Source organism: Doryrhamphus excisus, chromosome 20, assembly GCF_030265055.1.
Source record: "Doryrhamphus excisus isolate RoL2022-K1 chromosome 20, RoL_Dexc_1.0, whole genome shotgun sequence".
Classification (NCBI taxonomy): Eukaryota; Metazoa; Chordata; class Actinopteri; order Syngnathiformes; family Syngnathidae; genus Doryrhamphus; species Doryrhamphus excisus.
This window is the reverse complement of record NC_080485.1, coordinates 11,285,828-11,302,729: the sequence shown is the minus strand read 5'-3', so window position 1 is coordinate 11,302,729 and position 16,902 is coordinate 11,285,828. Positions and strand designations below refer to the sequence as shown.

Genomic DNA, 16,902 nt, shown 5'->3' with positions numbered 1-16,902 from the left:
ATTTCTTCCTCCTGTTGATTTGAAGCTCCGCTCAACAGCTAAGCGAATTTACAAGGTGAAAATCAAAGAATGATCTGAGGCTGCTGCATTCCTACCATCAACCTGCTTTGTGGAGGCAATTTATTTTTTTCTAGAAGTGAATCACAATTGGCAAATACAAGACAGATGAACTGGTATCAAGTCGCTAAGCCTGGGATTCTGCACACTGGAGCTCCTGCAGATTAGTTTACGCTGCAGCTGCTGCAGCAAGTGTGTCCGTGTGTGTGTGTGTGCGTGCTTCTCATTGGCCAACAATGCACTTAGCACCGGGGAGAGCCCGGGGTGTCTCCATGCAGCAAGTAATGCATATATCAGAGCTGCAGTACTCTGTGTGTGTGTGTGTGTGTGTGTTGCTAGAAGATCTACAACCCGGCTGCACTCTTGCCTCAAATCCACCGCAGTGATCTGAGCCACTAAGCACCGCAAATCAGCTTTCTCCCAGGTTATCACCACTCCCGACTCACCTCATCATCCTCGAACATCACTTCCTCGCCACTCTTCAAATGTATCCACGTCAAACACCTCGGGAAAAGATTTTCTGAAAAATGTCAGTTCATCTACAGCTAAAGCCCCATGCAATTCATCTCAACTCCAGAAAGGATGTGACTTTATTAGCGTAGCGTGCAATTATTCTGAAGCATCGCAGAGCTCGCTACTGAAGTGATGCAGGAAGATACTTCAGAAAGTCACAGCCTTTATTTCTAGAATCTGCTCTGCTGGGTTAGCCTGTTATTGCGCTCTGGAGGCTGCGTATTAAACTCCACAGTCTCCGCTTTGCTGCAGTGGCCTGCTTTCCTGCTGCAGCAAGTCTCCTTTCCTGATTTCCTAACTGTCTAAATGCAGCATTAAACATCCACAGTGATGCTGAAGTGACAATTGAGCACCAAATGTGAAAAATATCCATCATATGCCTCAAATGTTTGAAAATCAGGCTTCGCTACACATCTTAAAATGCAGCTTGGAGCTCTGACAACAATCAGTCAGTCTGCTACAGACATAGGAGCAGTTAGTTTGATCATTTTGGGGTTTTGGTTTTGCCAAAGTGCTGCACGGCGGATGAGTGGTTAGCACGCAGACCTCACAGCTAGGAGACCAGGGTTCAATTCCACCTAGCTCTGTGTGGAGTTTGCATGTTCTCCCCGCGCATGCGTGGGTTTTCTCCGGGTACTCCGGTTTCCTCCCACATTCCAAAAACATGCTAGGTTAATTGGTGACTCCAAATTGTCCATAGGTATGAATGTGAGTGTGAATGGTTGTTTGTCTATATGTGCCCTGTGATTGGCTGGCCACCAGTCCAGGGTGTACCCCGCCTCTCGCCCGAAGACAGCTGGGATAGGCTCCAGCACCCCCCGCGCTAGTGTTGCTAATCTTTCTGTCCTCCTGTCCCACACAAGTTCAGAGTTACAGTGGGTATGTAAACGGTGCAGAGTGCAAGTGCAATGCAAATGACACTATTGTAGGACCTCTGACACATATTTAAAATCATTGGAAATTATTATAATATGTCAGCGTTACGATTAAGAGGGAACTACAGGTTCTAGTACTACTACTGATTGAGGAATTAACCAATTAAGTTGGCTGATTCTTGTCTATATGGTGTATAAAATGAATATCAAACCAGAAAACAGCTCGAGGAAGTGACAGAAACGTGTCTAGTAAGGCTAAAATCCACTTTGTCTATGGATATGAAGATTTAAAGTTGTTACTGTACTGACAAATAATAAAAAAATGAACCTTGTTTCTATTACTACAATGACCTCCATACACCATGTTCTATTTGATCCGAGTATGCAGGCGTTACGGTTCGGCTTAGCGTCCTCATTAGACTCCTGCTCTCATTAGGAGACAAAAAAGGTCTGAGCAAAGTGACAAAACTGCGCGCTTCAATATATGGGAAAAAAAAACATACTTTTAGAGAATATTTTACACTTCTGCCTACTCAAGAACATTTTTTATTCATTTATGAGATGCTGAGCTCAATTAGTAAATGGCTAATATTTTCCAGAAACCCTACAAAGACAGCTATCAATATATTACGTTAATTCCAAAAAGTTCACAAATAAGGAATTGGTTCAAATACGACACTTCTTTTGGAAATGCACAGTTGCATTTGATGGAGTCTGTTCTAATCTCACGGGACAATCTGTGCTTTACTTTTGTCGTCCAGCACATCTGTACCGGCACTCAGGCCTCTCCTTTTTAGGACAAGCTCCTCTTGTGTTGTTAATCGTCCAAAAATATGCAAGCTATGTAGCATGTTGTAAACAGAACATGGCCACACAGCGTCTAAGGAAGGAACCCAGGAATAGATGCACAGAACCCTTCAGGTGTATTAACACATGATATATATTTCGCAAACCGACCATCCAGCAGGTATCATGTAGCACTGGAGACTTAACGCTGCAACCAGCTGACGACTCTGCTTGCCTCCAGAGAAGAAAGAGACGAGTTGAGGCGGAGGACGGCGCTGGAGCGAAAGAAGAGGAGCTTATTTAAAGTACAAAGCGTCGTTACTGACTCGCTCTTCTTCCATGAAAACAAAAAAAGGAGAACAAAGGAGGGTAGTAGAAGCATCCGGAGAGTCTGAACATGCTCCACTGGCATGATGTGAAATTTAGACTTTATATTTCAGCTACACAAACACTCACATTTTTGGTTTGAAATTTTTCGGGGGGATTTTGTCCACGCAGAAACAGTTTTTGTAGCAAAGTCTGAAAAATAGCAATGCACTGTAGTGTTTGGGGGCTGCACGGCGGTCGAGTGGTTAGCGCGTAGACCCCACAGCTGGGAAACTAGGGTTCAATTCCACCCTCGGTCATCTCTGTGTGGCATTTGCATGTTCTTCCCGTGCATGCGTGGGTTTTCTCCGGGTACTCCGGTTTCCTCCCACATTCCAAAAACATGCTAGGTTAATTGGCGACTCCAAATTGTCCATAGGTATGAATGTGAGTGTGAATGGTTGTTTGTCTATATGTGCCCTGTGATTGGCTGGCGACCAGTCCAGGGTGTACCCCGCTTCTCGCCCGAAGACAGCTGGGATAGGCTCCAGCATCCCCCGCGACCCTTGTGAGGATAAGCGGTAGAAAATGAATGAATGGATGTAGTGGTGGGCAAAACCGTTCATTTCAGTGAACCGAATCGTTCCTGTTCATTCAGTTAAAAGATCCGTTCATTTTGTTCATTTTGTTCATTTTGTTCATTTTGTTCATTTTGTTCATTTTGTTCATTTTGTTCATTTTGTTCATTTTGTTCATTTTGTTCATTTTGTTCATTTTGTTCATTTTGTTCATTTTGTTCACTTCGGTCAATTGTTCGTTAGCCTGTGATCGCCCCCTGCGCATAGACCCGGTCAACCGTGTCTCGTCAGTCCATTCACTCATGTTCACGTTCGTTCCGACTCAACACGTAATGATGAAATCTGAAATATTATGACAGCCCTCCCGATCCGAGCGTCTCAGCTCGCCGGTCCGGTGTTACAGCCCCCACACTCGGTCCGACGCTGTGACCGCTGCACTCCCCACCCCACCCCCACACTCGGTCCGACGCTGCAATTGTGCTGCACAACTCCGTCCAACACGCCGTGTAATATAAAATTATAGTAGGAATAACAAAAAATATAAGCTTTTTAATGGTTTTTACTGTCTTGAGGTGCATTAAAAACAATATTAAAAAGTTAAAAATGTCTACAAACATACCGAAGTACGAGGTGATATGACCATCCAATGACATAATGTGTACCATAGTAAGTGTCAATATAGTGATATATATAGCATATCATGACTGGTTCAAGACTCTTCATCCTTGTATTTAGCAAACATCAACTGCTTGTATTGTTTCTTGAATTGGCTCATCGTTGTGCATTGTTTGAGGGTCTTACTCAATCCATTCCATAGTTTGATTCCACATACTGAAATGCTATGGCTTTACAAATTGTGTCAGCAGTTTGAACTCCATCATACAGAGAACCCGTTCTAAAATGAACCTGAAATAGAAAAGCAGAACACGTCAGTGTGAGTCTTTCTGCTTTGCATTCACCCTTTTCTGTCTCCTCCATTGATTATTACTACATCGCCCCTCTCTTTTCCCTGCATCGATTCCACTCGGGCCCTCCTCTCTGTCAGCACACTACAATACGCAACATGGAGAAAGAGAGAGAACGAGCTAGAGAGAGAGAGGGGGGGGGCGTTATGGGGGCTCAGCGGAGTGTGAAACACAAACGCTTTTACTACAACTGGCAGAGTTTGCTCCGGCTATTAGCTCGGTAACCCGCAGCAACACTGTGCTAATACAACGCTATGTGGCAAAATAAAAAAAAAAACACAACCAGTGGAGATGGGCTGTGTTTTGCATACAGATTAGTAGTCACACTACATTCCTATAAAGAAGCAAAGACTTTTTCTGCTCCTGTGCTTTCCCTGAAGACGAATAAGCCTATAACCTCTATACAAGAGGTTTGAATCCCTCCTTATCTTCCTTCCTCCAAACCATCAAGGATTAGTAGGTCAGGAATGGACTTGTATTGTTCAATGTTTACCTCTCAACCTAAACAGGTATTTATGCTTAACCCTCAGGGAGATGAATCTACAGAAGAAAAGCAGCCACCCCGCTGTGTCGCTCGTCCACTATTCCTTCCAAGGGCTGATCTCTGCAGCTTTTGTAACAGGAGACGACCTCCGGCGACACGGGCGCGGCCGTGGAGTGAGCTAGCCTGTTCTACAAAAGCGCAGGATGAGGTCAAGTAGCCTATCAAGCCGTCAATAACAAAGGTGCCCAAGGACAAATTGGTGGGAGATAACAGGGTGGGGGGGGGCTTGTTTTGAAAAGTAGAACAGCAGGAAACTTAAGATTGTCATAGTAATATAGTAATATAGTAATATAGTAATATAGTAATATAGTAATATAGTAATATAGTAATATAGTAATATAGTAATATAGTAATATATGGATGGATGGATGATGATGGATGGATAGATACTTTCTTTATTATCATTGCACAATAACAGCAGTAAAATTGCCAACGAAATGTCGTTGCCTGGCTCCCGTATAAATAATAATAATAATAATAATAATAATAATAATAATAATAATAATAATAATAATAATAATAATAATAATAATAATAATAATAATAATAATAATAATAATATATTATTATTAATATTAATTATAATAAATAATAAATAACAAAAAATAAATAATAAATGATAAGTAATAAATAATAATATTACAGAATATTACAGAATATTAGAGAATTGTCATAAAACTGTTGAATACTGAGCGTCGTATGAAGACAATTTGGTACAAATCGACAAGCGTGCATCTAGGTTTGCTTTTATTATTATTGTAGATGTATTAAAAATATGTATTTAAAAGATAACATCTGCAATTTTCATCTTTTTACACAGTGGAATCGAAAAGCACGAGCACACACACACAGATTCACAACTTGTTGTGCTATGTAATGGTATGTGATCCTTCCTCCCACCGCTTATAAATAACATTGCAAGGCACAAACACCACTCAAGATAATCCACTAAATCAAAGCCAGTGGTGTGCCTGCTCAAGCATGAACGTCACTATTCCTTCCACCAGTTATTTAGCATTATAAATAATACAACAAAGACTCAAAATAAGTCAAGAAAGTAGCAATGATGCCATGTTGTGTCATGACATGATGGCACAGTAAACAGCGTGACATCCTTAAAAGACTCTTGTCACGTTTCCGTATCATGTTTGTGCTTAAAACCAATTCATGTCCACTCATTCATAACGAAAGCCTTGACGGGGGTCCGCCCGATTCCAACCAATCCCCCATCATCACCTGAGGGTGCACATCGGGCAGGTAGGGCCAACTAATCTTGTTGCTACCCTCCAGCTTTTTTTTAAAGCTCACTCCATCCTCTCCTCCTCGGCGGTTACCAAGGCGATGATGCTCAGCAGAGGCAGCTGCTTCGAGCTCATTTGTCAGCTTGCTTCTACTCTCGCATCCATTTTTTTTTTTGTCGGGCACGCTAACAAAAGACCAAGTGGGGTCATTTCCGCACCGTTTACACCACAAACTACTTTGTGAACAGTGCAGTCTTTTACATCGACTGTTGAATGAATAGCTAGGAAACTTCAAAGTAAACGTGGAAGTGAAAAAGTAAGCTACTGAAGATGGAAGAGATGTTTTTTTAAGTTCAGTAACATCACAAAGTAAGCAGGAAGAGATGTTTGTCACCTGCCAGAGGAGCTGATATAAGTGATATAAGTGTGTGGGAAGAGCAATTGCAACCTGGAAAGGCTAACATTTAACCGTTTCCCCTTTTAAACTACAAAAAAACAATGAATGCTAATTGAGTTTAAGCCTAATGGTGCTAAAGTGTGGGTGTGTGTTTGACCTAAAAATCCTCATCAGACCTCATTACTATTTAACGCCGTACTAATATGAGTGTAGCGGGGAGATTCATTTAACAATCTGCATATGCTGGAGTACGCCTGCAACATGTCCACATGTGAGACAACCGTCAGCATCGTCCAGTTCACTTTACGAGATAAATAAAAGCACCAACAAAAGACAAGAGGAATCAAATGGTTTGTGCCGCTGCAGGCCAAAGTGAAACAATTATCTCTGCTGGGAATTAACAGTAAAATAAACCAATGCTGTGACGTCATTAAAAAGTCATTTGATTACCAAAATCTGTAATGTGTTTACAGGGGGTGGGGGGTGGCTGTTAACAATTTTTTGGAAGTTTTTTAATAATGATAAAACATAGTATAATATCTGTATGACCTGTAAGCTGGCATTTTAACCACAGCCCACTAGGAGGCGCCACAAGTCATGTACTACATTATACGTATTGTACTAGCATAAGCATAACTTTCACTTTGACACACATTTACCCATATTTATTTAGCCAAAATTTCCAAACAACCATGCCACAACATAAACAACATAAAAAAGGGTAGTTTATATGAAATTAAAAAAAAAATGTTTCTTTTTTTTTTTTTTACAAATAAACGAATTAACTTTTTTTTCTTTTTTTTACAAATAAACGAATGAACTATTTACGGCTGCACGGCGGTCGAGTGGTTAGCACACAGGCACGCTATTTCAATGGGAAAGACGCAGGCTGTGCTCTTATAAAATGCGCTTCTGCCAACTTGTGGCGTTTTTTTTCGGCTTCACTCCTACACCAAACATGCTCTCTTCTATTGTGGAGTTGCATCATCACCTTTTTGTGCCTCTCATGCAAAAAAATTGTCAAAGACGAATAAAAAAAAGTATTTGGGAGCGAGCAATCAAGTTGAAAAATGCGTATAAATACGTGTTTGGTAGCAAAGGAAGTACTTTGTTGTGCAAAAGCATCATTAGTGCTATACAGTGGATTCCCCCGCATTCACGATTCAGCATTCATGGCTAAGCAAATCTGCAAATTTTGGGTTGAAAAAAGAAAAAACTTCTCCAAAAATAGTGTGTTTTTTCCGCAGAAAATATCTCATTCACCCTTACGTGTTAATAATTTGTAAATATGTGAAAATCAAATGTCAAACGTACAACATACCTGTACCAATGTAATGAAAAAAGGCCACAGTTTTTACATATTTATGTCTTTATGCTTCTCTGATAATGTTTAATAATTGCAACAGTCATTGTTATTGCAAATGTTGATCCAAAATCGCAGGAGCATGTCAAGTTGATGGGTTGATGTAGGATGGGTGTTGGAATTACTCAAGATTTTCGCTGGTGATCCTGCAAAAAGCAAGGCTCTACTAGCTTGTGTATATTTGTTGTTGCGTTGTTGTGTAGTTGTGTAGTTGTGTACAGTGCTCGTGCAAACAATTTTCTCCCATCAGTCACGTTGTACTGTTTTACAAAAGATCAAAGAGTAAAAAAAAAAAACACAAAGAGCAACAATTCCTTATTGTTGCTTTAAAAGCCTCCCTTCATTTTACAGCATGCATGTTTTATCAAGTGCACACATGGCCATGTACGGTACAATACACACACACACACACACACACACTCCTATAGCTGGTGAACATGCGTCTCAAAAGGCCAATCTGTGTTGCTTACTGGAGTGTGAAGTCCCAGTCTGCCGTGTGTGTGTAGGAGGGGAGCCTCATTTGAATCTCGCTCGCACCTCGTTCATCTCTGCAGGCCGCCTGTTTATGGAAATTGCATAATTGCCGTGAATTGGAACGTGTGTATTGTATTTGTGTGTGTGCTGGATTTTTTTTTTTTTTTTATTTTTTAACCTCGTCGGGTCAAAATACAACACCTTAAGATGGTAATCTTGGCACGTTGGCTGATAGAATCACGTTGGCATGAAAAGTATTTGTATGCATCCACGTTTGTGACGGGACAAGCGAGAATCAAACTCATTCTGTCTGATTTCAATAAGAAGAATCTGTGACCCAATTCTGACTGGTCTACTAATTTCATTAGGGAATGGTCTTTGTAGAAATAGAAGCACAGTACTCCCAATAGACGGGATGCTTGTGGCTTAACGCTATTTTAGAGATAAATCACAAACAAGTTGGATAAAACATCACAGATGTCAGTATAAATGCACCACCTGACGGTGTAGTAATATTAGTAGTAATACTCATAACCAATGAAATCATAACTAAATACAAAAACTTGCCTTGGTTTCCATTCACCCGCCTGGTTAGTGTATAATATGGTGTGCTTAACAAACTCTTGTATTAGTTCTTAGTTTGTTTACGCCGCCATCTTGGTTGCAATAATTAGTTCCGGAATCAATTGTATAGAAAATGTGTTTTGTGTTAGAAATGTTTGGGTGTCTGGACAGGTTTTATATTCTTTCTCATGGGAAATCCTGCCTTCGACTTTGTTTTGGTTTGAGTTGGACCTCCTGATGCTAACCAAGGTATTACTGCATTTTAATATAAATACTGTTTTTTTGTAAAATATTTTTTATTAATGTGTAGGTGGTCTTCAGGCCTGCAAGGCAGATGAGTGGTTATCGCGCAGGCCTCACAACTAGGAGACCCGAGTTCAATTCCACCCTCTTTGAGTGGAGTTTGCATGTTCTCCCCGTGCATGCGTGGGTTTTCTCCAGGTACTCCGGTTTCCTCCCACATTCCAAAAACATGCTAGGTTAATTGTCGACTCTTGGCGACCCTTGTGAGTGGTAAGTGGTAGAAAACGAATGAATGAAGGTGGTCCTCAAGTTAGAGCTTTCTGAGTCCCGCCGTTTTTGTGCTTCAAGGATGCAGTGTGTGCGTCATTCGAGGTTACGCAGAGTGGATGACATTGCTTATTAATTAACTTTTTGCACTTCTGAGAGAGGCGAAACACACCACCAATATTGGCAGCACTTTTGATATTAAAGGTTTGATTATCAAAACCATAATTAAAGATAAAGATCAGGATTATTCCAGGATTACTGCGGCCTCCTTTTCCCTTTTTGCCGCCGAGAGGGTAGGATCTTGTTCAAAAAACCTTTGAATTTTCTGAACGGATTTGGACGAAATTTGCAGGAATTGTCGGAAATGGGATATGGAAGAACTGATTCAATTTTGGGGCGGATCGGGAACACTGTCTGGTTCCAGGAATTCATTAAAGCATGCTTTAACATCGCGAGATAGGACCATTTTCGACATTTAACGCCACAGAAAACGGACAGATGACTTTCAAGTTTCCAACTAGGATTATTATTTTAGTGTGAATCACAATATGGGCGCAATACTGGTTCTATATTGTATTCCATCCCTTTATTACAGTGTTTTATATGCCCTTCATGTGTTGTGTACAGTGCGAGTGACTTTAGGTATAAAAACTCAACTTCAATCTCGGAATTCATCCGTAGCCCGAGGACCACCTGTAGTCCCTTATTTATGCGGCATTTTTGCATTCCTTCTCTCTGCAGTCGCTATAACCCTTGCACCTGTCAATCCCGCTATTCGTGTTGCATTCGGTGACCCTTAGCCTTGCTCGGACAAACCTGTTTGTCGGCTTGTTACAGAAAAAAAGTAAAAGACTAATTGCTAAAGAACTGGTAAGCAGTGGTAATAATGAAAAAGTTGAATGATGAAATACGCTGTTATTATTCATTTGAGTTTTTTCTCTGCAACGCATTACTGTGAAACGGTTCCACTATTTGAAGTCTTCATAATCAGCTAAATCACTTCTAAAGACAGACAAAATCCAATGGATTAGATGATGAAGACCACAAATTCCTGAGGGATCAATAAAGAATCTAACAGCACACTTTAATAAGAGCATGACGGTTCTATGGTTGAAAATATGTTCCACTTGTCTCTTTAATCCTGACATGAATAAGACACCGTTACCGTCTCCGCCGTCCAATGTCGTATCTGCTCCTGTGTCGCTGTGTCAGTGACCCAATTAAATTCCCCAATAAAACTGCAAATGGAAACTAGAAAAGGAGGTCCATAAATCCAATAGTCTCCTGGAACCATCTATCATGGTGGACTGTCCCACCTCCCTGTCATTTCTATTCACTTAACTACAGCGTCCATGTTTCTTGTTTTATCAAAGCAGGCTAAAGTCCGCCTGGAGGTGATGCTATTCAGATCAGCCTTTTCATTTTTAGTCTTTTTTTATTCTGCAAGGGGAAAAAGAAACAAAAAAATGTCTGTGTTTTTCCTGGAAAGGGTCAGAGTAGATAATTTATGATGTTTGCACGTCTTTGCAAGATTCCATTAATGTTGTTTTTGGTGTTGGATACTCCGCATGTGTCCGTACTTAACTTAGCGGTGTGCAGCCTCGCCCCGAAAACAAAGCACTGCTAAGGACTTCCCTACTTATTTCCTGTAAATCAAGTTGTAGAGACTTAATGAAGGTATTTTAATTACATTTGTTGGAGTCAAAGGACTTGTGTTGGTGATTTGGGAAACATCGTCCACTTGGGAGCTGATTAACCTCCTCAAAGCAGAACTTAGTACAGCAAAGCTAAAAGAACCATCCAGCTAAGTGAGCCTAAGTGGGTCCAGACTGAGTAAAACAGTCCTGGTGGGCTTTAAAAGATAATCACCGGGCCAACACTCCAATCATGGCTTGGTCGAAATGGCCCAAGGCGTCCTTCGTGTCTGCTGAGCCGCCATAAAGCAGCACATGGTCGTGACAGCTAAAGGTCCATGGGTTCAAAGCTGTGAAGTTTATTGTAGTCCAGTAAAGCCAGACAGACCCCCCCCCCTCCCCCATGTGACTCCCCAACACTGATTTACAACATCAGGAGGACACCTGATTGAGTATTTTACACAAAACCAAACATTGTTTTGCCGTTAAACAATAAATGCACCATCTCTGTGGGGATAAATGTGACGATTAAAAACAGATAAACACAAGTTCTACTGTAGCAGCTTTTTAATGCAGAATGGTTTTCCCTTAAATTATACCGTTTTAATCAACAATAGCGACAATAGCGTATTGGAAGTGCAGCTTTGATGTTGGAATTTAGACACTTTAAAAATGCTCTTAGTCTGCCAAAGTGGGAATACATTGTTTTGTGTGTCTGTAGCTTTAATGTTAATGTGCTGTGTTTGTCCACACCTGTGTGCACTTGCCCGACATAGTAGATGTCATATACTGTATCACAACGGTTAAGCTAGGGGCTAGCTCATGCTAGGCTAGCCTATTTGCTGGAGAAAAAAAAAATCCAGCCCCCATATCTGTAGCGGATGGATAGTTGGCAGTAATCCGGCGGACCTATTATGCTTTTTTCCAATTTTCTGACCTAAAAATGTAGTTAGAATGTTATATTGTCATGGTAAACGATGCCAAAGTTTCAGATAATGAAGTTTGCGCATTTGGAAGTAAACCCTGAAAAAAGTTGGGGACAGCTAAAAATGCTCTGTTTCAGAGGGCGTTGCAAAACTGTTCTTTTGTGATGTCACAGAGGGGCGGGCTCTCTGCCCTTCCCCAAGCCCTGATTCCCAAGCCCTTCCCCAAGCTTTCCTTCTAATAACAGAAGTTATTGGAGTTGGTGATTCCCAGAAAGAGAGAAATGTTAATCGGCCCAACGACATTTCACACAGGATTTGTTTTTCTAAACATGAACGTTAAATATCCGCTAAACTGTTGCTGAAGCCAGAAGGAGCACACTCTCCCCAGGAAAGGTGCATTAATGTCAGACACGCTGTGCAACCACAGAGGTGGTGAGAACCACGGTGCTCACCGATGTCTGGTAGTCTGCAAAAAATATGTAATGATCACATTTCCACTACCGATGTTTTACCGAGATTGTCAGCAGTCAGTAAACGCGGCGCCTTCACATCCGTGCCTATGAAGAAGTGTGTAGTTGTTGAAGTGACCAATTACAGAGGAATAAATTAAATTAAATTTAAACAGTTTTGGTGGGAAGCACAAATCCAAGGAAATACAGCTGGATAGGTCCAGATTCTGAAAGATCTAGAAAGTTTTCTGTTATTTTTCTGGTTATTGTGTGTAGCTGCTCTATAGGAGTCCACAAGTCAATACAAAGGTTAAAAAAATTTGCATAATAGGCCCCCTTTAAGATGTGTAGTGAAGATTCTAGTTTTTTTGTTACTGTTGTTGTTGTTGTAATGGTGGGCTCATCTTGCTAGGGATGGGTCGCAACTTCCAAAGTGAGCACATCATCGCTGAAAAGTGGAGCAAAGCAAGTGAGAGAGATGAGTTTTCTCATGTTTGCTGCTCATGAACAGGCGGTAAGGACACATATCGCTGTCATCTAGCTGCGGGGATGAGCTAAAAGACAAAAAAAAACAAAATATGCCAAGTAACGTGGATGCAATACATTGTTCTTTTCTGAAAAACAACATCCGCCTTGTGCAGGGTGAGTGTTTTATAATCTGTCCAATGACAGTCATCAGTTTTAGCATAAATTTATCTTGTCCTTTTGTCCGTTCTATCAGCACAGCGATAAACATGATGATTTTTTGTCTTTGCTGTGACGTGCATTGAAACGGTACGAGGCTGTTCACGCTGGCATCAGAAATTAGTGGGCGTCGTGCGTGTGACATCGTCTGAGAGCTTTGGGACTCACCGCGGGCGTCGTCTTGTTTGCGAGCTCTAATCGCACAAATAAAGACGACAAATAAAAGCCCCTGACTGCTAATGATGCCCCCCTGCAATGTTCCCACACGGTCTCCGGGCCTCTCAAAAAGGGCAGCAATGAATTTGACGAGCTCACTCCTTATCGATCTGCCGCACTGTTCCCTCGGCAATCAGCTCCTTCTGATTTATCGTTAAATGCTTCGCATTTCATTCCGGCGCCCCAATCCGACTCTCTGCTTAAGATTCAGACCTTCAGCCGACCAACAAATAACCCGGTTTCCCAACATCTTCACCCCGGCACACGCTTAAACCTGCTGAGTGTGCAGCAAGAAGATCAATAATAACCCTCAGCAGATTAAAACAGCAGCTGAGTGGAATCTAAAGCAAAGTAGAACGGACAGATTGATGAAGATAAAGGAAGAAGGCGTCAACATCAAAGTAGATACAAAGTCAAGAGCATCAAGGAGTGGAGAAGAGAGCATGTGCGATATCTCAAAAGAACCAAAATCCGCCTCGATGCGACCACATCACACCTCACATCAACACCACCACGCACCCCAGCGTCATTCCAAAGAGTACTCACAAGATCTCGTCGTTCTGGAACTCCAGAAGGCCGTGCGCGTCTTCGAAGTCCTCACCGCCTCCTCGCGCTGTGCCCTCGATCGTTTTGTAGGGCAGCATGACGACACCGCGAGCCCCCGACGTTCTCAGCACCTTCACCTCCATGGTGCCCACGCTCTCACTCACGTGGAACACGGGCTCCTCAAAAGTAAAGATACCGGCGTGGTCATCGTCGAAAATGGTGACGGTCGCCGTAGAGGGCAAGCCCAGGCAGGCCAGCGAGTCTACGTGATTGGCCGATCCGTCTTCCTCGGGTTCATCTCCGTCTGAGGTCAGTATCTTCACGTTGGAGAGATGAATCAGGAAGTTCTCATCCTCCTCAAAGATGTCGTCGTCGATGATCCCGACGCGGATCTCCTTCATGGTCTCGCCGGGCTTGAACACCACCACACCCTCGGTGAACTCATAGTCCGAGCCAGCGTTGGCGGTGCCGTCTTCCGTGCGGTACTCCACAGAAAGTGTCTTGGCTAAGTCGCCGCCGCGCCTCACCACGTTCACCGCCACAGTGCCGCAGTTCTCCAAGCACTGGTAAGTGGCAGGTTCGAAAAAAATCTTGGAGACGGGGTCGTTTTCGCCGGCGTCGGAGCGGACTTCGTGCATGCTGACGGCCTTCCGCGCCTGATCGGCGGCGTGCTTCTTCAGGATGTTACCGGCGCCCGTCATGAGGCGGGTGGCCTGGCAGCGGTAGAAAGCGCGACTCTTCTGCTGCTGGCTCAGGACCTGGTAGTTGGCCAGCTCGATGAGCTGCTCCACCTGAGTAGAGCAGACAAGTCCTTTAGATTAAACAAGCAGGCCCCAGAAGGCGCCTTGATGGTGGCGAGAGAAGATTCTCCTGCATCAACCTGTCAGCTTAAACAGGACGACAGTGCTGAGCTTGTCGGACTAAATGAAAGAGTTGCAATCAAACATGAAAAAGAGGGAATAGTGATGGTGATGAAGTCAGCATTAGGCGCACTTAAACACTTAATAACGCCATAAAACATGGCGAGGCTTTGTGAGGCATTACGTAGCTTTTCATAGCAGGGTACTTCAAGATGAGCTTTTTGGTTAGACTTCCTTTACGAGCATCATCCACATCCAAAGTCAGTCTGCCAGTATCTGTGAGGTTGTCCACTCGGGGTCATTTAAACATATGAGCTCCTTTCGAGATTGTATCTGGTCACGTAATATATATATACAGTAAACATTACACAAGTAATATATCGGACTCGGATATATCGGAAATTCGCTCACAGCGGACAGATAAAAAAGAACCAATTTTTCTGTAATGCATTTCCAATAAAAATTCATTGCATATATCGGATTTTTTATAACGGATTTCGCCTATTTCGGACAAAATCTCCAGTCCCGTTCCAATGCATTTCCATTAAATTTCCCTCGCATATATCGGATGGCCGCATCGTTGCGCTCCGATTCGCCGAATCGTGACAGGCCGCTATACGACGTCATTTGCAGCGTTTGCAGCGTTGCCTGCGCATCCAGGTACATTGGAAACATAGTCAAGGAAGTGCCTTTTTATAACGGATAAAATCCGATTTACGCATATACCGGATATAAATCCGATATATGTGTAAAACGGACATTTTCCGGTATACGCATATAACGGATTTTGCTTATATAAAAATTATTTCCGTTTGAGCAAATAAACTGAATGCAATTGAAATGTTTAGGTTCATGTATACATGGCTAGTTACACCTCAAGGTTTATATTTTCTTTTGATCATGGCTGCAAAATAACCCACCATGGAGCCGAATATAGTTGCAAGTTCCAGCATTTGGATTCATTTGTGCTTTATATGGATTCCAAAGTGTTTTCTGCATGTAAAATTGTAATGTCAGAACAATAAAAAGGTGTTTTGTGTTAACATCTTCGGGTTTCTGGAACAGATGAATTGGATTAAATGTTCCAAATTGTGGCTCCACATCCGTTAACTTTGACAGCCTGAGTAAAAACCACTAGGATCAAAGTAGTTGATGCCAAAACTAATCCGGTATTTTAACAACAGGGTAGTTCCCCATTGGAGATGACTACATAAGCATTGTATGTCATATTTTTTGGTGCTACTCCTTTTGCTACGGAAGAGCACCAAGTAGAAAGGACTTGTCCGACCAGTTCAATGACACTGGGAGAATGACGCAAGAGAAAAAGGCCTAAGGACTAATAAAAGTGAAACAGACCGACCGAAAGACAGGTGGAAGTCTCGTCTCCTCACCTCTTTGTCAGGGTGCTTCTGTTTGAGCTCCTTCAGGATTTTGGCCATGTCTCTCCTGGTCTCCTCCTCATCCAAGTCCTTCTCGTCAATGTCCAAACCCAGCGGACCGTCCAGGAAGTCCACACCGTGAGAGTTCAGCATCTTGCCGTCCATTTCGATGTCCACCTTGTAAGAAAGGAACAAAGCAAATGATTAAACGACTCATTCAATGACAGTAACAATGTTTGAGTTAAATGTATTTGATTTATTCCAGGAGTCTACGACAGCTTCTAAACGCTGGTTGAGCAGTTTCTGGATGATTTCATTTCAATAGCAACTTGTACTGCTGGTTTTTACACGTGTGTCTGCTGGCGGATGAAATTCCGTCATCTGGTTTCGAAATTATTTCACAGCCCTCGGTGCTCCAAAGGTCACTCCACTGTTGATTGAAAATTAGTTTTCCTTTTATTCTTGGGGCAGATTGGCAATTTGTAACTCGGATCATTTCCCCCCACGTCAAGGCCATGGTCGCTTTCATGTCCATGCTTTCTGTTTGGAAGAAGGAATGAATGGTTCGAAAATAACACGGAATTTTTCTCCACAACAGTTAGACTCTATGTGCTACTGACAGTTTGGAGTTTGAATACACTAAAGTAAAAACATGTTTTTAGTTTGTAGTTTTGTCCATGTTTTTTTTCAGAAACCTGCTAGTTTAGAGGTCTGGATTGGAAAACAACATACGTAGGCTACTGCTTCCATTCCAAAAGAGTATGGATAAGAGTGGAGCAGCATATGTACGTAATCGGATTATTCAGTACGGAACCTTCGGTGCCGAGTTGACTTTGAAACCAAGCCCCATACCGAATCGAGATTATGGCATGAGGGGACTCCAGGGTACATCCTGGACTGGTGGCCAGCCAATCACAGGGCACATATAGACAAACAACCATTCACACTCACATTCATACCTATGGACAATTTGGAGTCGCTAATTAACCTAGCATGTTTTTGGAATGTGGGAGGAAACCGGAGTACCGGGAGAAA

At 42.3% G+C, this 16,902-nt stretch overlaps 1 protein-coding gene across 3 annotated transcripts in view; it reads right to left on the bottom strand.

Moving 5' to 3' along the window:
* The window catches only part of slc8a1b (solute carrier family 8 member 1b), a 114,144-nt gene that overhangs the window by 81,900 nt on the left and 15,342 nt on the right, over positions 1 to 16,902 (bottom strand). For all 3 annotated transcript variants that reach the window (XM_058058981.1, XM_058058984.1, XM_058058983.1), the window contains exons 3-4: positions 15,880 to 16,044; positions 13,629 to 14,419 (exon numbers count right to left, since the gene is read on the bottom strand). In XM_058058981.1, the coding sequence (XP_057914964.1) occupies positions 13,629 to 14,419; positions 15,880 to 16,044 (956 nt within the window). The remainder of the gene's footprint in view (positions 1 to 13,628; positions 14,420 to 15,879; positions 16,045 to 16,902) is intronic.